Consider the following 24787-nt stretch of genomic DNA (forward strand, 5'->3'; position numbering starts at 1 on the left):
GGGAGGGGGGGGGGGCTTGCAGGAGTTAATTCGAATTTCAAAAATTAAATCTTTCGTTTGCAGACAATAGGTGATAAAAATCTTAGTAATTCGACAGCCAGAGTGTTTAAAAGGAAAACCAACGGCATGGGTCCATTTGCCATTGTTGGTATATGAGTTTTGTTTTAACATACATGGACCAAGGATAAAATATTTGAACTTTGAACTGCTTTTACTAAGTGCTGTTGGTACGAACTACGGTTGTGGTTCCTTTTTATGGAGTCAATATGTTCTGTAATTATATTAATGTGTTTGTATAAATCTTGTAATATAAGTTATGTAATAACTTAAGTACATATTTGTTTCTCCCATGCAAACCCTCCCGATTATTTTATTCGTAACTTTAATACGGTTATTTTTAAGTTTATTTGAGGAAACAAGCAGGAAAATTAACCGTTGTATTAGTTGTTTGGTTTAAATGTTATTCACTTGGATTCCTTATTGCAGGTTTAAAGGTACTTGGATCCTTTGTTATACCAACGATGGGCCTGGTTACTGGAGATTGTTTGTTGATAGTGAATTCGTCCGTTTTGGTAAAAGATATCCAATTCAATGTTCTTGCAATTATGCACACATTCATTTTATCTAAAACGTCATTGTTGTGGACGTTGTTCGCTACTGGCACAGTGCTTCTTTCATGGTCCCGGCCAGAAAGTTCAGAAACCAAATTAGTTGGAATTACTCATATATCAACAATGATTTTATTGTTGTCATCGCTTTATGTTCGAGAAAGAGGTTATTAATGGAAAATATGCTACCTAAACATTAAAGCCATCCATCCATCCATCCATCCATCCATCCATCCATCCATCCATCCATCCATCCATCCATCCATCCATCCATCCATCCATCCATCCATCCATCCATCCATCCATCCATCCATCCATCCATCCATCCATCCATCCATCCATCCATCCATCCATCCATCCATCCATCCATCCATCCATCCATCCATCCATCCATCCATCCATCCATCCATCCATCCATCCGTCCGTCCGTCCGTCCGTCCGTCCGTCCGTCCGTCCGTCCGTCCGTCCGTCCGTCCGTCCGTCCGTCCGTCCGTCCGTCCGTCCGTCCGTCCGTCCGTCCGTCCGTCCGTCCGTCCGTCCGTCCGTCCGTCCGTCCGTCCGTCCGTCCGTCCGTCCGTCCGTCCGTCCGTCCGTCCGTCCGTCCGTCCGTCCGTCCGTCCGTCCGTCCGTCCGTCCGTCCGTCCGTCCGTCCGTCCGTCCGTCCGTCCGTCCGTCCGTCCGTCCGTCCGTCCGTCCGTCCGTCCATCCAAAATTATTTGTGAAAGCACGGTCAAGGGGAAAAACATATTTGGGCGGGAGATTAAAGTACTGCAGTATGCCGACGACACCACTTTATTTTTAGACGGTACCCGCAACAGCACTGTTAAAGTGGCCATGACACGAAAATTTCAACGTCCTGTCTTTTTGGAATCTATCTAAGCATGCTCTCTAGAACATATATCAACCATCCTGCCAGTTAAAAATTTGATTTTCCCTTCGAAAATTTAGATTTAATTTACCCTCTTCGGGCTTGAAAAGTTCGTTCGGCTGAAATTTCCTAATCTCATGACGTCATGTGACGTCATGTTTTGAACACGATTTTGCTCTCGCTGAACCCTCCGAACACATATCATACTTGCAGTACGACAAGTGTACATAAATACACATAACAATCGATAACAAGTCGGCGCGAAATCAGATCGAAATTTCCCGTGGAATGTCAGATTTAGAAGCAAATGAGGCAACCGAAGTTCACAATGATAGTGGTTCTTCACAACGCAGTGAAATTGGGCTATAATTAGAGTTCCCTTTCTAATATTTGAAGCAGAGAGTGAAGGCGATGATCATGCCAATATTTAAACGAACGTTGTGGGTGGACCTGAGGTGTTAGAACCGTATCAGTTCGACCCTGTTAAACAAGCCGAAATTGAAGCTCCACAACATATCGAAGAACAAACCCGTTCGGAACTATTGCAAGGAACATACAACGTGGTAAGAATTTATGAACGAATCATTTAAAAACAAAATCCAGTCCATTTTTTGCATGTGTTGTTGAAATTTGCGGAACACCCTAAACCGTATTGTGCGTTGTGTTACGGTGAACTACAACCCATATATAGTGTGTTGGTTATGTATTCATATACAAGTACAAGTACAAGGATCGCCACTTGCCCATTGAAGGTTTTCTGTTCTCCAATCTGGTCTTCGGAGTTTTTAATGTGGAATACTTGACAGAAGAACGACTCGTTTATGTCGACCCGTTAAAACCCATTTGTTTTATTTCATAAAAAAAGGAGGGATCGTAGTATATGCTTCCGTGAAGTGTTCGCTTCATACGGAGCTGCATAGTGGCTAGGCCCAGTGAAATCGGCGCTGGTGTTGTGCACTAACTTGATCATAATCGCCGTTTTTTGTTCGTCCTTCAGCCATGGATGAAGGCTAATTGCATGGGTTATGATATTTATGCAGCCCCAACAACACAACGGACCGACATTTCTCTCGGATAGTTTACAACAGTTGTAAAACAAACCTGAAATTTCTAACGATATAGCGTAATACAGTGGTTGTTCTCTCAGTGTAAATGTGCGTGTATGTGGAACGGTATGATCGTCGGGCATCCGGTACATGCCTCGGCTTGGCACTTGTGTTCCTAACATGACGTCATCATTGTCTTGTTGTGAAATCGAATTCTCAGATGTCTACTTTCGGATGCGAATATTAAAACGTTAATTTATAATTAGTCCTTGAGGTTTTCAAGGTGATGAGGATAGTTTTGAACATAGATTTTCTCATAGATTCAGAGGAAGCTACTCTCGATTAGTTGGAATTTTCGTGTCATGGCCTCTTCAATGTGCTGAATACCTTAGAAAAGTTTCGACTAGCATTTGGTCTCAAAATTATTCTCAGCAAATCCCAGTTTCCTTTCCTGGGTCCTTTCATTTCAAATAACCCAGATCATGTCAGTGAATTCAATTTTTCTATTACTAACTCTCCTATTAGGTATCTCGGTACAAACTTCACTCACAATGGTAACGATCTCTTTCGCTTAAACTATGAGCAGAAGCTATCTAGCTAGGCTGAAACACCAGCTCAGAGTTTGGAATGGGCGTGATCTCACACCTATTGGCAGAAACACAATAGTGAAGTATTTTGCAATCAGCCAACTCGTCTTCCTTTTTCAGGTTCTACCTAGACCCCCAAAAGACTTTATTAATAAAATCCAAAGCAGTATTTTTGACTTCATTTGGAACGGGAATCCTGACAAATTAAGAGACTTACTATGTATAACCCAATTGGAAAGGGAGGTTTAAAAATGATACATGTTCATAGCTTTGTGGAAGCTCTTAACACCTCATGGGTCAAGCGTACTTGTAATTATGCCAACACTGGGTATTGGAAGCTCGTTTTTCATTCGCCGTTCGGTAAAGATTTGCTTTTCAACTGTAATTTTCATGTCGAGGATATTTCTTGTACCAAAAAATATTTTCATTAAGCAAATTTGCATGGCTTACAGTAAAGTTACCTTTAAGAATCCTTCGGATCACTTTGGTGATCAAATCCTTTGGAAAATCATTTTATTAGAATTGATAATACCATTGTTTATGATAATAAACTTCACGTTGCCGGTTTACTGTTTGTTAAGGATATATTTTTGCCAGATGGGAAGCCAATGTCCTCCAACGCTTTTCTAACCAAATTTAAGATATTAAGGTATCCTTTTACTTGTTTTCGTGGGATCATTTCTGCAATTCCTAGAAGTTGGAAAGATTCTGTCAGTTTAGAAAACGGTGTCTAGGAACAGCAAGGTCACCTTGTCAATCTTATGTCTAGCATTTCTAAATTGTCACAAGTAGTCTATCTTCGCCTTATAGACTGTATTTCGCTCCCGTCAAAGGCCTGCTCTAAATGGAGCGGTACCTTTGACTTATTGTACGCTTTCTGAAGCAAAAATACAATATTTCCAATTCAGATTCTGACACCGCATCTTAGGAACCAATCGGCTTTTAAATTTAATGAAAATAGCGGCTTCTCCACTCTGTACAATTTGCAATATTGAAGAGGAAACTATTGAACATTCATTCTGGTCCTGTCATGTGACGTCTAATTTACTATCAGATTGACAACAGAAATTTGTTGGTAGACAGTTTATCTTCTCATAAAAAAGACCCATTGATTTTTTTTATCCTTCACATCAAATACTTTGTCTTCAATTGTAAACAAAACAATGTTAAGCCTGACTGCTACAATTTCTTCTATAAAATGAAATTCATTCTTAACGTTGAGAAGCACATTGCCTCGAAGCGAAACTCTACCATCTCTGCTCGTAGGAAATACATGGCATTAAGGACTTGTTTTTCTCATTCAATCAATGAAATTTGCGACTCTTGATTTAACCTCTGCTTATCATCTATGTTTTTCTGGATATGTATACATATATTTCGGTATAAGTGGAGAAAAAGAAATACTCAATTCAGAATCAATTTTCACATTATGTTAATAATTCCTTTTGTATCATTCAGGTGACATACCTATGTTGTTATCATAACTCCTCGTACCACGTACATGTTAATAATCGTGAATAAATGAGAGAAAAAAGAAACACAGTATGTGAAGGAGAGGAAGAAGCATAAATATATAAATTTTCACTCACGATCAAAACGAATATTTACTGCGTATACTAATATAAAATAATAAATCAAAACGTGCATACATAATTCCATTAAGCTAGAAGATATTTCTAGCATATCTTTTTTACCCTTATCTTCTGTTCCGGTGTCTAACATAAGATTAGTGGATTTTGGTGTTTCCTTCTCAAGAAGTGCCTTTTCATTTGTCTTTGCATCATATTCAATGTCATTAAATGTTTCAACGAGCTGTTTATTTTCGTACTCGTCGACATCATCTGTCTCTTCTTGGGTATCCGTGTCTAATTCTTCCTTTGTATCAGGTTCTATCTCATTAGCGGTACCACTGTCGATTAGTTCATCGTCATATGTTCCTACATTTAATTCAGCAGTACCGCCTTCCATCATGTCACTTTCCTCCGTTTCCTTTAGCAAGAATAAAAAAAAAAGGGTTTTTTTTCGAACAGCAATTTAAGAAACCAAGATTACACTGAATGTTATCATACATATACAAAATATGTAACCACAGATCTGCAAATTGATTTTGAAATGATAATTTAAAGAACATTACCCCCAATTTATTCCCCTTCGCCGACTCGATGGCATCTTTGACTGCTGCAAATGTAAAGTAAGATTCATGACGGATAAACAAGAAAATGAATTAAATTGCTTTGATATAGAGCGTTCTTTTGCCCAACTCAAATATGTCAATTGGTAATCTTGCATCCGCTACCATTCTAAATTAAAAACAAAACTTGTCAAAAGAAAATAATTACATACATGCATCGGAAACTATTTTGTATTGATATACATACCTTCTTGCTCGGGATTTTCCCACACATCAGAATTTGGAAAACTTCTATAATCTACCTTCTGGCGCCGTGAGTGCAAATAAGGGGAAAAAATGCTCAATTTTGTATTGAAATTCTGGTGACATGTCCACTACAATATTATCGACATATGTCTTATTACGTTCTTCTAATGCATAACATAGCGCCTACACTTACTTCAGCAGTACCGCCCTCTATCATGTCATTTTCCTCCGTTTCCTTTAGCAGGAATAAACAAAAAGAATTTTTTCGAACAGCAATTTAAGAAACCAAGATTACACTGAATGTTATCATACATTAACAAACTATGTAACCACAGATCTGCAAATTGATTTTGAAATGATAATGTAAAGAACATTACCCCCAATGTATTCCCCTTCAGTGACTCGATGGCATATTTGACTGCTGCAAATGTAAGATAAAAGATTCATGACGGATAAACAAGAAAATGAATTAAATTGCTTTGATACAGAGCGTTCTTTGCCCAACTCAAATGTGTTAATTGGTAATCATTCATCCGCTACCCATCTAAATTAAAAACAAAACTTGTCAGAAGGAAATAAATACATACGTTCATCGGAAACTTTTTTGTATGGATATACATACCATCTTGACTGGAAATTGCCGACAGTGCATCATTCAAAATTCTTCTATATTCTTTTTTCTGGAGTGAGTCCAAATAAGGAAAAAAGTGCTCAATTTTGTATTCAAATTCTGGTGACATGTCCACTACAATATTACCGACGTATGCCTTAATATGTCCCTCTAAAGCCTGCACTTAATTCAGCAGAACCGCCCTCCATCATTTCATTTTCCCCCGTTTCCTTCAGCAGGAATAAACAAAAGAGGTTTTTTTCTTGCGAACAGCAATTAAAGAAACCAAGATTACACTGAATGATATCATACATATACAAATATGTAACCACAGATCTGCAAATTGATTTTGAAATGATAATTTAAAGAACATTACCCCCAATGTATTCCCCTTCGCCGACTCGATGACATCTTTGAGTGCTGCTAATGTAAGATGAAATATTCATGACGGATGAACAAGAAAATGAATTTAATTGCTTTGATATAGAGCGTTCTTTGCCCAACTCAAATATGTCAATTGGTAATCATTCATCCGCTACCATTCTAAATTAAAAACAAAACTTTTCAAAAGAAAATAATTAAAATCATTCATCGGAAACCTTTTTTGTATGGATATACATACCTTCTAGATCGAAATTTGCCAACACATTATAATCTTGAATACTTCCAAATTGTTCCTTCTGGAGTGAGTGCAAATAAGGAAAAAATTGCTCAATTTTGTATCTAAATTTTGGTGATATCTTCTCTACAGGAATACCGACATATGCCTTATTATGGTTCTTGTAAAGCATAACATAGCGCCTACAATTAATTCAGCAGTACCACCCTCCATCATGTCATTTTCCTCCGTTTCCTTCAGCAGGAATAACTAAAGAAGGTTTTTTTTTCGAGCAGCAATTTAAGAAACCAACAGTACACTGAAAGTTATCATACATATACAAAATATGTAACTACAGATCTGCAAATTGATTTTGAAATGATTATTTAATGAAAATTACCCCAAATTTATTCCTCTTCAGCCACTCCATGACTTCTTTGTCTGCAAATGAAGATAAAATATCCATGACGGATAAACCAGAAAACGAATTTCATTGCTTTGATATAGAGCGTTTCTTTGCCCAACTAAAATGTGTCAATTGGTTATCATGCATCCACTGTCATTCTAAATTAAAAACAGAACTTGTCAAACTTGTCAAAAGTAAATAATTACATACAATCATCGGAAACTGTTTTTGTATGGATATACATACCTTCTAGATCGAAATTTGCCGACACTTTATCATCTTGAATACTTCCAAATTGTTCCTTTTGAAGTGAGTGCAAATAAGGAAAAAATTGCTCAATTTTGTATTTAAATTCTGGTTACATGTCCACTACAGTATTACCGACATATGCCTTATTATGGTTCTTGTAAAGCATAACATAGCGCCTACAATTAATTCAGCAGTACCACCCTCCATCATTTCATTTTCCTCCGTTTCCTTCAGCAGGAATAAACAAAAGAGGGTTTTTTTTATCGAACAGCAATTTAAGAAACCAAGATTACACTGAATGTTATCATACATATACAAAATATGTAACCACAGATCTGAAAAGTGATTTTGAAATAAAAATTTAATGAAAATTACCCTCAATTTATTCCCCTCCAGCCACTTCATGACTTCTTTGATTTCTACAAATGTAAGATAAAATATTCATGACGGATAAACAAGAAAATGAATTTAATTGCTTCGATATAGAGCGTTTCTTTGCCCAACTCAAATATGTCAATTGGTAGTCATTCATCCGCCACCATTCTAAATTAAAAACAGAACTTGTCAAACTTGTCTAAAGAAAATAATAACATACATTCATCGGAAATTTTTTTGTATGGATATACATACCTTCTAGATCGGAATTTGCCAACACATTATAATCTTGAATACTTCCAAATTGTTCCTTCTGGAGTTGGTGCAAATAAGGAAAAATGTGCTCAATTTTTTATTCAAATTTTGGTGATATCTTCTCTACAGGATTAGCGATATATGCCTGATTATGTTCTTCTAAAGCATAACATAGCGCTAACAAGGGTATCGCGACCACAATTAACAACCGTTTGTCACGAACGGGAAAACCTTTGGTAGCCATAATTTAAGTTGCTTGGTACAAACTGAGTTGTTCTACGTAGCGCTGTCCGTTGTTGCATGGAAGGCGAACCAAAATAAGCCGATATCTACATAACATGATACAGTCAAATAGCATTCACTTCGCATATAGGAATTCAATTTGCCATCAGCAACTCTCGTTTGGAAGACTATCGTTTAGTTTTTACTGGTCCGTACAAAGGTTTACCCTTATCTAGACTTTGTATTGCATAGAAGAAGTACCGTGATATAATGCGTGTGTTAATTGTATATATTCAAACAAGACTACATATCTCTAGGATTAATTATTTACAAACCCACAGAGACTTGATGAAAAGTTGGACTTTACTTCCTTGCTCTAATGTAAATCATTAAAAACTAATAGATAAAGTTAATGAATATTGTTTCATTATATAATATCTACGTATTCTCTGAATAATTGCAAACTAATGCAGTAAAATATGCTTTAAGTTGTCTAAGTAGTCCACTTGACATCACAGGTTGCAGCCGAATTATTAGACTAGAAATTTGATATTAAAATTCATACTTACGTATTCAATAAGGCATAGCGAAATGTATTGTCCGTATCAAATAATGTTGGTTCCAGTACACTAAAGATGTACCTATCCAATGTAATACACAATGAGAATACGCCGATGAGTTTCATTTTCACTTTGCGTTGTAAGCCTATGATCAAGAACTTACACTGCATATTCAACTGTCATGAATTTTGAACATATATCAACTCGGTATTACTAATGCGATGCCTATTGTTATTGTATGTATTGCCGTAATAGGAAATTTAATTGGTGTACGACTTTCTTTATTTTCGAACAGGTCATGAAGATGTTACTGAGCAGGATATTGATATAAAAGCAGTGTTTATTTAGGACGAAATGAAATTTGAATTAGTTTATATAAGGGGATTTTCAATGGAAAAAGAGAAACATCTCAGCTTTATATAACGTGTTTGGCTTATTGTAGCGTAATAATAATAACTTTTTAATATAGCGCCAAATACCAAAAGGCCTCTAGCACTTTACAAAACCTAAAACAAATAGAAACAAAATGACAGAGAAATCAAAGGAATAAAAAGTCTAGAAAACACATAATCGAAAATTAAACAGTATGTAAAATACGAACACAAAAATCTAAAACACGAGAAGATTATAAAACAGACCAAAACCTATAAAAAAGCAAAACAAAGGATAAACACATAAAATAGAGTTATGCAAAAGTAAAAGTCTAGATCAAAACACGAGTAAATAAAAGTGACAAAATCACGTTGAGAAACTAAAAAGATGTGTTTTTAAAATGTTCTTAAATATGGCGAGAGATTTGGCAGTCTTTATGTCGTGTGGTAGGTCGTTCCAAAGCTTCGGTGCAGCGACCGAGAAAGCGCGATCTTCGTAGTTTTTGGTTGAGACGGTTTTCGGGACCACGAGGAGTGCCTGCGATGCTGAACGGAGCGAGCGTCCCGGGGTGTAAGCAGCGAGATCTCTGATGTAAGCAGGAGAAAGACCGTTCAGTGATTTGTAGGTAAGCATTAATTAACATTTTATATACAATGCGGTCTTTCACTGGAAGCCAATGCAGCTCGTTCTTTCGCAAGGCATTTATGTTACCATACCACTTACACCCATGACAACTCAAGCGGCACTATTCTGTACACGTTGTAGCTTGGCAATGGCACAATTTGTTAGGCCATAGAGAAGACTGTTATTGGCATCGAGATGAGATATTACCAAGGCGTGTACAAGTCGTTCAGCAGTCGGCCGATCTATATATTTCCTTATAGAGAATACGACTATCGGTTGATTACAGTAACTAACAACTATTATATGGGCTTCATTGATTTCTTATCGGGATACCGCAGATACCTATTTAACCGGTATGTATTTTTCTGTTAACAATGAAAAAGTACCGATAAGTCAGATTGACAGTAAATAAATTGCAACTTATAAATGTGAAAGGAAAACTTTGTTACCACAATATGAAGGATAACATACAGGACGAACAAAGTATTTTAATTGAATGCACTTCAATCGTCCCAGGAGAATGAGAGTAGGCATAAACTGCAAATCTTCAAATGGTATGTAACAGACTATAAAACATATTTCTCCTTGATGTATTCTAATTTCCTAATTAACTTTACAGTTTTTGAGAATGGACCCTTTAATCAGAAGCTTATCACAATTGAAGAGGCTGCGACACTTGTCTAACACATGAACCATTGCGTCAGTTCTTCACATGTAACATAAAACTCAATAGGAAAACAGAATACTGTTGTAGTCGTAAATAACATGTTTATAGAATATGCACCCGATACGCATAGAGCATACAGAAACTACTGTAAATTTTTTTAGGTTGTAAGTAGAATATTACAAGTATATGAAGAACATTGGGTGTTGGATTTCGTTTGTAATTAAGCACTGCCTTAGATGACTGAGAAGATCACGTTTTGATTGAGGTATTGGAATGTACATAACCATGCATTTGTATTAACTTTCTTGACAGCACTAGAAAGTCAAAGACATCCTCATTTAGCCGTTAAGGGGCATTCCAGAGATCGATCACATTTTAAGCTCAATATCTTGAACCGAGATTTTGATAACACTCAGTTTGGAAATTCCTTGACTGCAACCTCTTAAGACTTAAACCATAACTGGTCTAAATAAGTTTAAGTTATCATAGCTTGATAGGCACTCTTTGTAACAAGTTGAAATTTAATACTCTAAGGACTTTTAATATTGGACATAGACTTAGTTTAGTCTGCTAAATGAGGCTACCATATAACGCTAGTCTGACAAGGGACAGCAGGATGAGAACTGTAAATAAATATAGGTTTCGATTTCATTCTTCAAATGAACCCTGCCATCAAACCGTAGGCGTGTGGTACCCATTATGTCAAATGTTCAATAAAAGGAATATGAAATTCATTCGAAATTCCTCATACAGTCCATTGAATTGTGCAGTTAAAAGTTAAGTAGTAATAGGAAAACTCTCCAGACTTGAATAGTACTCGAATAGTCTTAACAAGATTATATTATTAACATTCACTTTAAGGTATTCGCAGCTAAGGTAAATTTATCGGATGCCAAAACAGTCGTACTTGATTTCCAGCACTTGGTACCCTCTGAGATAGTCCATTAAACAAAGTATGTAACATTGACAATGGTAATTGATGTATTTTAAGTTGTAATTTATATTCAAGATTTCTTTAGTACAATATCACAAATTCCGGAGGCATTAAGTAGTGCCCAATCACAATGAATGGGTTTATCTAACTACAATGATTTCTTGTATAACATCATACAGTCAACTTCCAATCTACTGCTCATAGGTGCACTCTGAAGAGTTTTACACTCAACCGAAACTCTTTTAATTCCTACCAGTTGTTACATTGGTAAGAATTTTTTCATTTAGTATTCTATGATAATGCTTAAATAATATATTATTATACCCTATGTTGTCTCTGTCTCTCCCAACAAGCCAACATTAATAATGCTTAGAAAGTATAGTATTATATAATATACCTAAATTGCATCTCACTTAAAAGTTCATACAATCATGCTCCCCTGTTAGTAAACCTACAAATCAAGATAAAAAAATATGGAACTGAAGACCGTATGCTATAGGTATTCACCAACCTTTCTATTTCATTTAATCTAAAATTTAGTGTACCAATTAAATTAACAATAACTTTTTACCAAATTTAAACCTTTTGTAAGCTAAATATTCCAAGAAATGGACAATCGGTCTTCATGGGTGGGAACTGAAAGCCGTTTTGCTAGGTAATCACCAATGTCTTATTCAGTTAATCTGAAATTGAGTGTACCAATTGTGTACCACTGACTTTGCACAACGTTAAATGCTATCATATATTTAAATATTCTATAAGAATGCTTAGAAAGTATAGTATTATACCCTTATAAGAAATACAATCATGGGTTACACGCCCACATATACATACACACACCCACACACACCCATCCGCCTGCATAACTACAAAGGTTACGAAATATGGGATGTTTTTACAACCAACTTGGTTAGAATTAGGATATGAGATAATACACTATCGAGACGATGCTTATCTTTCATTACTGTGTATAACTTTTTAATAACAATCATGAAATGCTTACTTAGTCAACATCCTTAACCGACCAAGATAACAACATATCTATATATATATATATATATATATATATATGCCTTCGTTTGACGTGTATTGCGGCACAGAGTGCACAATGTCCGTCGGACAGAGCGAAGTAAAGGTGGCAATTAGTTGAGACCAGTGGAACACTAGAAGTTGTTGCTCATAGTTTCACCGGTTTGAGCGATATATATATATATATATATATATATATATATATATATATATATATATATATATATATATATATATATATATATATATATATATATATATATATATATTTATATATATATATATATATATATATATATATATATATATATATATATATATATATATATACCTGATATACCTTTATATATACCTTTAAACCTCAAGGTTGCTTGTGATTAGATCTGTTTAAACTTGCTCAGTAATTAGATTACTTAAGGCAAGCAACAAGAAGGGAAAACATCAGGGTAGGAAACTTTTACATCGCCAGTTGCGAAGTTACTCATTTTGTAAATGTTGTAATTGTTGTAAAATGTTGTAAAAGCGTAATTGTTAATCGCTCGAAATCACCGTCTCTTAAACGAACAAAAGGTAAGTCCAAGTTTTAATGCTTTCGGTTCTTTCACTCATGTTGTACAGGGTAACAACTTTCTTCAATCGTCCATGATGCAGGTGTTAAAACATCTTTGGATAACCGTCGCTCTGTGCATTCTACACGGTAGGACAAAGAGTAAAGTTAATTTCTTTTTTGAAAGGTAATAGTTTATTTAACCTCGATTTAATAGAGTTAAGGACCCCTACTAAAAGGGTTACCTCGCTGCGCAGTCGCTGCGACTTCGCTGCGGAGGAATTCCTTCGCTACAAGACTTCGCAGTACATCACTTTTACTGTGACTTTGCCGTAACTTCGCAACAGCAGAAATATTACTTCGCCGCAGGGTTTTGCTCCTGCGACTAGTCGCAGCAAAGGAATATGACTTCGCAGGAGGCCCATCTTGTTGTTACTGGTCGCAGCTACTTCACGGCAAGGAAAGTTACTTCGCATGAAAGGCCTTCTTGTTGTTACTGGTCGCAGCTACTTCGCGGCAAGGAAAGTTACTTTGCAGGACAGGCCTTCTTGTTGCAACCAGTCGCAGATACTTTACGTCAAGAAATAATCACTTTACAGAAAGGTACCATTCCTGCAAATAGTTTTGGGAACTCAAGTTATAACTGCATGATCATGATTCATGGGCAGGTTTCCCTTCTGCAATTAGCTGTATTTACTACACAGTGAGAAAGCTTTCATAGTGCAGCATAATGAAGCTCATAGTGCAGGGGTTCTCCAGTTAACTTATCTTTACAACAAGGAAAAACTTACATACAATCTTACAGACTCAAACTCTACACAAACCAAACAGATATCATACATTTTTTAGGATTTCTTTTTATTGGTTTCAATTAAAGAGCCATCATCTTTTAAATGTTTTAAATTTTCCTGTAGGAATAGAAAATATGTGGTACCACTGAACAAACTGTAATGGTTACAACATGAGGAGAGGCACATTAGAGATTATGATTTCTGTACTTTAATTCAAATTGGTTACTGTAACATCAAGGCTTATAGATCAGCAATTAAACAATTACTGATCTTTTCATTTCTTTTAATTCGTACAGGAAACCCACAAATAACACTAAGCAATGCAAATTATTAAATCTTTAGAATCTTAAAAGTAATCTCAAACTCTGCGAACAAAACTCAGGAAGATTCTTATTCATAATTCTACCAAACTTCACTGTAGTTTCTGTTAATCAATTAATAGGTTTCAGTTAATAGGTTTAAAATGTTAATCAGGTTCTTAAAATTTGGAAAGTCACTGGGAAACAATCCATACTTCCCTTAAATCTATGCTGAATTTATCTACAAAACTAGGATGCTGAAACAAGTTTTGAATTTGAGGCTCTAGCGTTACATTGAGGAATTTGTTCTTCTCAAAGTCAATTGTCATCCTGCATATATTACAGTACGTTGGTCTGGCCATCTTCAACAGAGCTAAACAGGACCCACAGTAATAATACTTTTGCACTGGTGAATCTGCCTTTTCAAAATAGTTCTTAAACTTATAAAGACTACCTAGGGCAGAGTGAGTTTCCATACAATGGAGACTAATTAGTGCTAGCATATCAGACAGCTGGACATCAGTGATGGAATGCGTAGTTGCAAATGTGAGTATCAGGAGAAGACTTGTTTCTACTGTTATCCAATGTCCTCTATAGATGTATGATGAACCACTCCTGGACTCTATCTCTGACTCTTCATCATCTTCCAAAGGTGAAGCATCACAGGTATCATCGGACTCACCCAACGTATCCTCCCACTTATCAGAAATGTGACCATCTTGGTCAAGAGTTGCCTGCCAGTTTGTAATGTTCATTAGTTCACTTACTTCCATTGCTAAAGGTATAGATGATGGGTGGATAATTGTTGCCAGCCATATAAAATTCAGATAAGGCTGGAGTAAAAGCTACTGACTGAACATTGGATGAAGTTGGTATTTCTCTTCTACGTGGTTGGTTGTACCATGTAGGCCTAAGTTGGCCTCATGAGTTCACTCTGAAATCAGGAGTTACACTGGGCTCTGAAAATAATATATGAAATGAAGTTAATACCTGTCAAATTTAAATAATGCAATGGGGTGTCATATTATATGGGCAATGAAGTGTCAATGTTCAGCTTAATTTTGACATGACGCAACTATCCTGGGGGTCTGAGGTGCATCATACAGTTGATAGGTGCATTAGGCCTAATAGCAGGCACCACATGTCATGATTAAAACGCAGAGTTTATTGACTGAGACATAAAGCCAGGGCTAAGGTTGTGAAATCATGCTGTTTAATCTAGCACGTCATGTCTGCGGGGGGGGGGGGGGGGCTGACTGACGTGATTATCATTCCGACTTGCTGTGGCTATTGACCCACCAACACTTGGCAACAGGCTAATTTCAATTGCTGACTAGGCTTTGTATAGGAATTGTACGCACCAATATTTGTTTGCTGGAAATAGTTTGCTGTAAGTTCATTCCGAGTCGTTAATTTTTGAGAGTAGATCTACAGGGAAAAAAGGGTTCAATGACACTGTAGGTATAGGCACAGACATAAGTAATCAGCATATGCAGCCAATGGATACTACTTTAATCTTTAATTATTAGAGTTAGTAAAATACTCTTAGACCTAGGCTACTACTTACAAGCATTGTAGTACCACTACTAGGCCTCGCCCTTACTATAGCATAACATAGACTTGACCCTCCTAGCCTATAGGCTATTTCTGTATCGATACTCTCCTACACTGACTGTGCATGAAGGCATATAGAAGCTTTACTCATAAGCCCCCTACTAACTAGTAGTACTACCACACTAGCCTAGATTGAGCGTTACTAGAATGAGTATTCAAGTAGTTCGATGGGATCGTTATTACTTGGCTTGGCATCTCCAAATAAAAAATGATTAACCTCTTACTCCATCATGTATATCAATCGAATGCTGCAGCCTGCCGGGAATGATAGTAAAATAAATATAGACCGAGTAGTGACTGTACTACTACTGTAGTATAGTGAGTGTAAAATTATTTTTCACGTCTCGTGCAACTGCTCATGATACTACTACCAGCACGGGAACTTCGACGACTGTTGTGTAAATTTGAAGTAAACAAGTCTACACAACAGGTAACTGTTTTTTTTTTGTCCATACAATCATATAGGTTGGCTGGTTTCAACCAGGTTTAAGTACGCAGTAACAAGTTGCTAGAAAGGATCTGATAAAAGGTGATATACTTACAACATCTCGTACAGTTTGACAAAGGGATACTGAATTGAGTTGGTTTTAATGTCTGGATGCGTGATTCCTTTAAAAATGTATACTCCATTTCATTCATTTTTCATCCACACGATTGAATTTACATCATAACCAACAACGTAAAAATGTGCAAATTGAGTCAGATGTTGTCTATTAAGATGATTGGCCAATCAGAAACTGCGAAGGCTTTCGATTGCGTAACAATCCATCTTTCAAATACAATACCGGCTGTATCGACATTCTGATTCTCTAGATATCTCGACTTTTAGGTTTCTTGCATGAATTCTTTATTAAAATTCTTTACGAAATACTCTATACTTTGGACCATTGTTCTGTGGAATATGAACAGAAATCGGAATTTTCTGTGACTTTGTTAACGTTTTTACTTTGCTAGGTTTTCACGTTACCTGACTGGGTAGCCTAACTTACACTTAGTGCGTAGGTTACTGTTAGTATTGGTGTTAGTAACGAAGCAAACCTAATCCAGCCTTCTTGCTTTTGCATAACTCTTAACGTAAAAAAAATTCAATTTTTAAAAGACGAAGTGGATACAATTGCTAGGGATCTTAGGCTGCCATCTTCGCTTGGAGGTGATTGCAAGCATATCTGCCTTTTCTGGTTGATAGACAGTCAATTTGGTGTAGCCAATGGATGACGAGGGACAAATCTCAATGGCCTTTGGGGGTGAAATTCTGGACATTTTATACAGCTTCAGAAACATATGATGCATCGTTTGCTTATTGTGGTAAGTTCCAGTAAGCTAAAGGATATAAATCGACTATAGCCTTGCTAAGCCTAGGCAGTATAGTTAAGCATATTTTAGCAGAACACAGGGTAGGCTAGGCCTAGGCGGCATGCATCACTATTATCACTTCAGGGACTCTTTTACAGTATTTCAGGCAAAGAATCCTGAACTTTAAATGTTAAAGCCTATAGCATGTCTGCTTGGAATGTAATTTGCCCATGTCTAAAGGGGTATAACTAAGCTACTGTAACTAGTTGATTAAATTCGCTATCAATCTAATTCCAGTTCCAAACAAACCAGCCAGTGAACTTGTTAATTGGAACAATGGTTCAGCCACAGATATAGCACAAAACTATTGAGTCTGTACTGTCTTTATATGACAGATGTGAAATGGGATAAATATGCTATGGCAAATATTGAAACTGTGTATTCCTCTAAGAATGATGTGAAGATATTGCCTGTGTTTCTGTTGTGGTGGACCCTAGAGAGTGATTAAATAAAGATAGTATGATTCACGATACTAGATCCAATACGTTTTTTTTTTAAGTTAAATTGAAGTTTGCAAACTGAGCACTTGAGTTTTCTTAAAATGTAAATGAAAATATCTCACAGAAAGAGAAAGTTCTTCAGTGGTTTCCTGATATCCGCAAAGTGCGCAAACTTTCTCTCAACATCGTTGAATAGCCATTCAATCTTCGCCGATCTTCCTTGAATAGCCAGTTATAAGCCATACACAAGTTTGGCGTATTTATTATCTTGCATATAAATGAGTCAACAGCACCAAACGTGAAAGTCCCAATTGTTGATATCTGAAACTAGAATGACCTGTATGCATGGAGGACCCACCCTCAGAATCACTCCATTTTTAAGGGAAGGCTGGCACTTGAGTTTTGATCAAGCTGAAAACGTCTTGACATAGATATCAGTGAGAACATATCAACAGATTCTGCTCAGAATTCTCTTGCTATATTTCTTAACAGAACTTGGGTTGATGAGTATTAAGGTTGAGGCGTGTTTAAGTGTCCAGAAGTGGTATTAAAAAAAAAAGGCCATGAATAATTTGTTTAATTTGTAGAGGTCCAGATTGCTTCTAATCAGTTTGTTGTTATTTTTTTCTTTCTTTTAGGTCATTTTGAGTGATAGGGTGGATGCGTCACCACATTTGGAGAGACTTGTCATCTGCAATGTTGCCATACCAGCTGCTTGGCATAGTACCCTTTTCTCCAAGTCTCAAATCTAAGGCTTTTCTTGTAAAGAAAATGATGGATGGTTTCTTCGAACCACAAGATATGTCAAAGGGGAACAATTCATCCGTGGTAAAGCTGTTTCCCCTGCAGATGGAAGCTATTAGATGTAAGTTAGCAGAATTCCCACATATTTTAAAGGAGGTTAGGTAGTTGGAAAAAAAAAACATTTGACATAAATTCTGTACAGCTTCCTCCCAAATCAGCTGTAAATATACATAATGCAAATATTTCCTGTGAAACTGGCACTTCAGTTTCCTTGCTTGTATAAGGAAGGATCTGGAGAGTAATGGCTAAGCATGGAGAAAAGACTTATAATTACTCTCAAATTTCATATCCACAATGAAAAAAATCAGCAATTCCATGAGTATTGAATAATGATAAATTGAAGAGGATACTTATTGGTATTTGTCATTAACCTGAGGGAAATTTGCCTTTCTTCTCCAGTGTATGGTGGCAGTGTACTGAAGATCTATGCTGATGTCACATAGGCAATCAACAGCAAGTGCAGCAGAGCCAGGAGACTGATGAAGAAACTGAAGTGATGCTGACATGTTGGGGATAATGGGAGGGGGGGCAGAGGTAAATTAGAGTAGACAGTAATAATATAAGAAGTTTTACAATTAAGAGTATAGAACTAAAAATAAAGTAGTTTAGACCTACAAAGTTCTTCTGTCTTATTTTTGTTGCAGGCACCTCTCCAGGAAAGTCGCCGCAAGCCCCTTTCCTTGCGAAGTCGCAGCAAGCTAATTTCCTGCGAAGCAGCTGCAACCCCCTTTCCTGCGAAGTCGCCACAAGCGCCTCTCCTGCGAAGTCCCCGCAGGCCCCTTTCCGGCGAAGTCACCGCAACCCCCTTTCCGGCGAAGTCGCCACAAGCCTCATTTGCATGTGAAAAGTGAAGTCGCGGCGAGGTCGCTGCAAGCCTCTCTCCGGCGAAGTCGCTGCAAGCCCCTTTCCTGCAAAGTCGCCGCAGGCCCCTTCCGGCGAAGTCATTGCAACCCCCTTTCCGGTGAAGTCGCCACAAGCCTCATTTGCATGTGAAAAGTGAAGTCGCAGCGGCTGCGCTGCAACTAGTTGCTGCGAAGTCGCTGCAACTGGTCGCGGCAAAGGCCTTTTTTCGACAGGGGGAGGTTTAAGCTTCATTTTAAACCTAGGTGTGTCATGTATTATCTGCCTTAAATATTGGTGGTTGAGGTAACCATGATTTGTGTTTCGTAATCATTTCGGTTAAGGCACGTATTTATTATTGCAACGTTTCTTTTTACTTTTTATTGGTTGAAGTAAATAAATGTTTTATACGTCATTTTTTGCTTCAAATCAAATTTAGTAAGCCTCAATGCAATCTGTTTCTCAGATAATAGATGAGCTGTTTAAGTTACATGAAATGTTAAGTTTGGACCGGTACAAGACATTATCGGCTATATACTAATATAGAAGTTTGTGAATTTCTATGCACATCCCTTTCAGTTGCTCTTTTTTATTACATTTTGATGTGTAGGTTTACTAAAGAAGGAATAAATTGTCGTTATTTTCATAGAAAGAATACTTATTGCTATTTGATGAGAAATACACAACTCTATTCTATTTTAATTCTGAATCCAACCGTTTTAGGTATTCAAGGTGTTTTGACAGACTGTACAAGTCACCAAAATGCACGAATCCGCAGAAGTTGGAAAGTTGACTGCAGGCTACAAGGAAATTGGAGCGAAGTTAAATACTACAGCGGTAGCCCAGTCGAAGGAAATTTACTAATCATGTCTAATCAAGGTAAGCGTTCATCATATGTCTGTCAAGTTCTGGAGTATGTGTCAGTTATTCCGTTGAAAATCTACCATGAATAAACACTTATATATATATATAATACTTATACATTCTTAGATACATTTTTACTTTCACTTTGTATGATTGCATTATGATGATGGTGATTTGTTTTATATTGCATAATACGAGTTCATTAAATCTTATAACTAAATGTATTAAACTTGTATATGTTCAAGGAATAATTGCAACCCCTTTGTAGGAAGTAAGTGAAAGGTAATGCAGAGAAATGAAAGTGATGAGTTGAGTTGAGTTGGCACATATGAAAACAAATGAGACAATTTAAAGATTGCTATATATAATACTAGTTCATTTACGCCAACGCTGCGGTATCAATTGCTCAACCCATAACTGTACGAAACTATTTACTTACACTTAAGGAGGAAGGAAACGGCATCATCAGGACATCCGTGAATATTGTAGCCTAACAAAATAATCATCCTAGCGTAAACAATTAGTGACAGTACTTGCCAAATCCATTTAAAACGTTTAGTCTGATATAATATGCAGTTTGCGATTGCCAATATAAAGTTTCATGAAGTTCATAAAAAGTAGAATCTTGACATAAATTATATAAACTTTATATAGCTTTTATATGGATTCCCTTTATATATTCCACATCAAACTTGAGATAGTCCTCAGGTAGGCCAGATAAAAAAATCCATATAAAACTATTAACACTTTTGGCCAGACATAATATGAAATTTTATATAATTTTTAGTCCATATGCAGTTTCATAAAGTATATAAAGTAGAACCCTAATATATTTATATAACACTTTGTATGGCTTTTTGTGGATTATAAATTAATATTGTCCATATCACAGATATATGAATTTGTTTCATATGGTCCGTTTACAAATATCATGTGAAATTTCTTTTAAATCCAGTTCAAGATTTATATAAAATTCCCGATGTAACAGCAACATATAGCAAAAGATTATCTTTATATTTAGTAAACCTTAGCAAGTTGTGCAGTACATCGGTGTGGTTTACAGTACTGTTCTGTACATTACGATACCGAGATATATAACCGGATACACTGGTTATACATAAAGTTTCCTAAATGTTCACACCGTGGCTGTTTTCCTACTAATGTTACTGTTAGTGCTGCAGTGTGCCATGGCAGTGTGCCACTTATTCATTAGGGGTAGTGGGTTGCATTGAAACTAAGAGATTTTTTGTTTTAAATTAAAAAAACAAAATTTTTGATAGGAAAGGCTTGAAATGATAGTCTCAGTATGAACTGTTCTGGCTGGAGAATCATTCAATTTATTTATTATGTTTTTCTTTGCTGTTTAAATATAAGATATAATTCTTCATCTCATTTCTACTCCGCTTTCAAGATAACGAACGCATGTTTGGGTTTGGACAAGACATTAATACCCTGGATATTGAGGAAGACGGCGCCATGGTTATCAACAATGTTACAATATATCACATATCTTTGTATACGTTGATATACTCCGACAGAGATGGGCATGAATATCAACATGAATTTATAATTATAGGTATTGCTAATACCATTTTTTAAGGAGAACATTCTATAGTAACATGTTACTTCAGAAAACAATATGTTTAGCTTGTAACCTTATTTCACGGTTAGGTACAGCTGCAAAGCAATCATAAATGACGTTTGGAGAATTAAAAAGATTGGAATATATTAAAAACATATACTAAGAAAATGTTAAATACGTATTGGCATATACTGATTACAAATAAAACCAACTTCCTTGAACTTAGTCATGAACAGTTATAAGATTGCAGAGAATATACTTTGGAAATAATGGAGCATAACATGTGATCTCACTGACTCGCTTCAATCATGTAACAGCTTCCTCATTGTTTATTGTTATCTCACAGATTGTCCTGTTACTGTTTACGCCCATCGTGGATCCGACGCACTCATAAATTGTTACTTCCCTCAGTCTCAAAGGGTTTATTGGTACGACTCAACGTTACGCAATGCTCGACCAATCATAAGTCTTGAATTAGGCCGGAAGGCGGGGCCAGGAGTCTCTGCTGGGAAATACGATATTACCAATAACGGTGGACTTTTGATAAGGAATACTACTTTCAGCGACGAAAACACATACCGTGCTATATTTATTGTGTCCAACCCACATACTTTTACAACAGATCAGAAAGTCATTATTTATGGTAAGTCAGTATTGTATATGAATTGATAAGAATTTCCCTTGCTTTAAACTGCGATTATTGTAACATGCCTTAGAAATCTCCGTCCTGAAACAATATCTATTAATCTCAATAACATAATGTTGGTATATAGCAGGATAGTCTACAACGACAAACTGAAACGAATGCAGTTTCAATATGCATTCGAACAAGATTCTGCCATAATCGAAACGTTAGGTACTCTTAGTTGTTTCTTAATCGGGTTTTCTACAGCAAACGTCGACACAGCGGTATTTTCAGTAGATGTTTGTGAGGGAAGCAACTTCTGTTTGGTGCATCTGCAAGATCCGGCACTTCTTACATGTCGGGAAACAAATACAGGACCTCATACGTTACTGAGCTGGACAAGAAATACATCGAACGGTACACGATTAGTAAATACGTCAACGTACTCTGATGGCAACATGTACGAGGCATTGGTGTCAATGAATGTAAATCTTAACTCGACAGACCGATTGAATGTTTACATCTGTAACTCTCTGATAGATATTCCAGCTAAACAATTAAGACAAATAGTTGTAATTGTCGAAGATGAGAGCAAAGACTCCATCACTACTCTGTTGAAACCGACATATTATAGGGAATATGATGACGTCAGATTAGTATGCACCAGTGAGAAGCCTTTATTAATATTATGGAAAAGAAACCACGAAACTATTGGATACTATCATGAAGGCAAATCGGATGTATTGAAACCTGGCTACGAGATTGATAAGGATGGATCGTTGCTCATTAACAAATACTCATATACACACGAAGGTGAATATGTTTGTATTTACAACAACGGTAAAGTCGAGGACGTAAAGCAACATAATATCAAGACCGTTGGTGAGTGCCTTTATTCTTTCAAAGTCATCAATATTAAGTATCATTTTGGTTTCTTGCGTTATACTGACTAAACACAATACCCTTTGTTTCATTTTTCTCTCATAATGTTTTCCGAACATGTTTCCGAACATGTTTTAACTTCGTTTCTGGGGGCTCTTATCGGGCGGGCCCAATATGAGGTAACTACACGTAAATTGATCTGCAACATGATATTTAGTCACAGATAATTACTATTTATTCAAAATTCTGGCTTCAAAATATCTATTAATACAGTGTCTTAATATTGGTGAAGCTAGATATATCATGATTTACAATCTCAATATATAGAGGAATATTGTACTTGTCATGAACAAACCTATATCTTTCATCACTCTAATCAATCGGTAAAGTAGCACATTTGCAATATCTTACAATCTTCGTCGTATACGGAGTAATAACCCGAAAAAGGAAAGATCTAAGATTGAAAGAGGAAAAAAAACTTCAGAAATACAACGTTTATAATTTCTTCAATAATTATCTTTATTTATCAGTTACACCAACCAATCCTTCACCTTCTATAGTTGGGTGTTCAGAACCATCGGATTGCACATTTAATGTAACAAGCAGTGGATATCTGACGTGTTACATAGAGGGCGTTCTTCCAATAGTGCACCCGAAATGGATTCACGATGAACACATGTCTTCCACAATTACTTTCAGCCAACCACAGCTAATAGTGAGAAATGTTGGGTCGGTCTTTAACATATACTTAACTACTTACTACAAAATAACGACTGACCAGGAGGGTTATGAAAGTGAGACAGACGAAGACTGGCAGGCTTATGACGTCACAGCGTCCTGCTCTGTGAACTACGAGATTCTTGGACAACACAAGACAGACGTTACATTGCATCTACAGAAACGTACTTCAGGTAACCTAAACTAATGTATAAGCGTAGGACGGTATTTCTGATGAGTGGATAAACTGTTACTGTGTGATGATAAAGGAGCCGTCAATAGAAAGAAGACCGCCCCATTGGAGCGTCTTAAATATTTTTTTTTTCTCGTAGTGATCTTCAAGTAACAACACATTGAAGAAAGCGGACTTCTTTTTCAGCAATTGGTTGAAAGTGAGCGTGGTGGACGAGGGGGGGGGGGGGAGGGGATAGTATTTAAATGACATTAAAGGAGAAGCAAATTCCCTTAACCCATCCAGACTGATGTGATAAATATGCTTGTGATGAATAACTCACACCACATTAATAAATCATCCGTTTAAAATGATCGCTCTGTAAACATATCGAGTTTCATAAACTTACACAAAGATGATCCAACCATCAGTGAGGACCCCTCGTGGCCAATTCCAATCCGTCTTAAGGAACGGTCAGTTAGATATGTAAAGCAAAATGGTTTTACCAATACCGTGACGTTAGGCTTTTCTTTGCATTCGGAATACCTCAAGGAAGTCGGAACTCACAAATCATTCGTAGGATGTAAGTTTATGCTGATTACCATTATTCTCAGCTTAGTTTTAATTTTCAGATACTTAGCTTGTAAGTCGTTTCGTCATACTTAATATTTATCTTTTCGACTTGTTTCTAGCAGCTGTGACAGAGGATAGGATAGGAGAAAGGTTTCGAGGTAAGATTAAACATGATGATAATATTTCTATATTTCATATATGCACATCAAAAATGAAATTTATGTCATAATTGTTTGTACAAGTCTACCAATACTACGACACTTGTTACAGTGTGACTCAAGTGTTTCCTGGTGATGA

The 24787-nt window shown here is 36.5% G+C and overlaps 3 protein-coding genes and 2 long non-coding RNA genes across 13 annotated transcripts in view; 3 read left to right on the forward strand and 2 right to left on the reverse strand.

Moving 5' to 3' along the window:
- Window positions 1–787, forward strand: part of LOC139983494 (uncharacterized) — a 31519-nt gene extending 30732 nt beyond the window's left edge. For both annotated transcript variants that reach the window (XM_071997060.1, XM_071997063.1), the window contains one exon: window positions 487–787. In XM_071997060.1, coding sequence (XP_071853161.1) covers window positions 487–782 — 296 coding nt within the window. In that variant the 3' untranslated portion in view covers window positions 783–787. The remainder of the gene's footprint in view (window positions 1–486) is intronic.
- A 2734-nt stretch (window positions 788–3521) lies between these two features.
- Window positions 3522–9413, reverse strand: LOC139983502 (uncharacterized). 5 transcript variants are annotated; one of them, XM_071997084.1, is made up of 13 exons: window positions 8771–9400; window positions 7980–8037; window positions 7725–7768; window positions 7347–7401; window positions 7095–7135; window positions 6719–6776; window positions 6473–6519; window positions 6109–6166; window positions 5864–5907; window positions 5680–5721; window positions 5488–5545; window positions 5244–5287; window positions 3526–5098 (listed from the first exon to the last, which is right to left on the reverse strand). In XM_071997084.1, the coding sequence occupies exons 3-13, from the start codon at window positions 7752–7754 to the stop codon at window positions 4691–4693; spliced, it is 885 nt and encodes a 294-aa protein (XP_071853185.1). In that variant the 5' UTR covers window positions 7755–7768; window positions 7980–8037; window positions 8771–9400; the 3' UTR covers window positions 3526–4690. The 5 variants fall into 5 exon arrangements, with proteins under 5 accessions (XP_071853189.1, XP_071853185.1, XP_071853186.1 ...); XM_071997088.1 differs by lacking the exon at window positions 7725–7768 and having other exon boundaries at window positions 3522–5098; window positions 8771–9413; XM_071997085.1 differs by lacking the exon at window positions 8771–9400 and having other exon boundaries at window positions 6473–6516; window positions 7980–8752.
- Window positions 9414–12491: 3078 nt separating this feature from the next.
- Window positions 12492–24787, forward strand: part of LOC139983496 (uncharacterized) — a 62211-nt gene continuing 49915 nt past the window's right edge. The window contains exons 1-8 of one of the 4 annotated variants that reach the window (XM_071997074.1): window positions 12492–12549; window positions 13006–13084; window positions 19799–19954; window positions 21351–21515; window positions 21868–22164; window positions 22414–23028; window positions 23559–23939; window positions 24613–24648. In XM_071997074.1, coding sequence (XP_071853175.1) covers window positions 13030–13084; window positions 19799–19954; window positions 21351–21515; window positions 21868–22164; window positions 22414–23028; window positions 23559–23939; window positions 24613–24648 — 1705 coding nt within the window. In that variant the 5' untranslated portion in view covers window positions 12492–12549; window positions 13006–13029. Of the gene's footprint in view, window positions 12550–12963; window positions 13097–19798; window positions 19955–21350; window positions 21516–21867; window positions 22165–22413; window positions 23029–23558; window positions 23940–24612; window positions 24649–24787 lie in introns of those variants that run through there. The other 3 variants (XM_071997073.1, XM_071997070.1, XM_071997075.1) reach the window with 3 other exon arrangements.
- LOC139983507 (uncharacterized) lies at window positions 14373–16003 on the reverse strand. Its single transcript, XR_011798720.1, has 3 exons — window positions 15863–16003; window positions 15386–15452; window positions 14373–14983 (listed from the first exon to the last, which is right to left on the reverse strand). It is a non-coding gene; the product is annotated as an uncharacterized lncRNA (long non-coding RNA).
- Window positions 16929–18925, forward strand: LOC139983505 (uncharacterized). Its single transcript, XR_011798718.1, has 3 exons — window positions 16929–16943; window positions 18070–18296; window positions 18635–18925. It is a non-coding gene; the product is annotated as an uncharacterized lncRNA (long non-coding RNA).

Source organism: Apostichopus japonicus, chromosome 16, assembly GCF_037975245.1.
Source record: "Apostichopus japonicus isolate 1M-3 chromosome 16, ASM3797524v1, whole genome shotgun sequence".
NCBI classification, from domain to species: Eukaryota; Metazoa; Echinodermata; class Holothuroidea; order Aspidochirotida; family Stichopodidae; genus Apostichopus; species Apostichopus japonicus.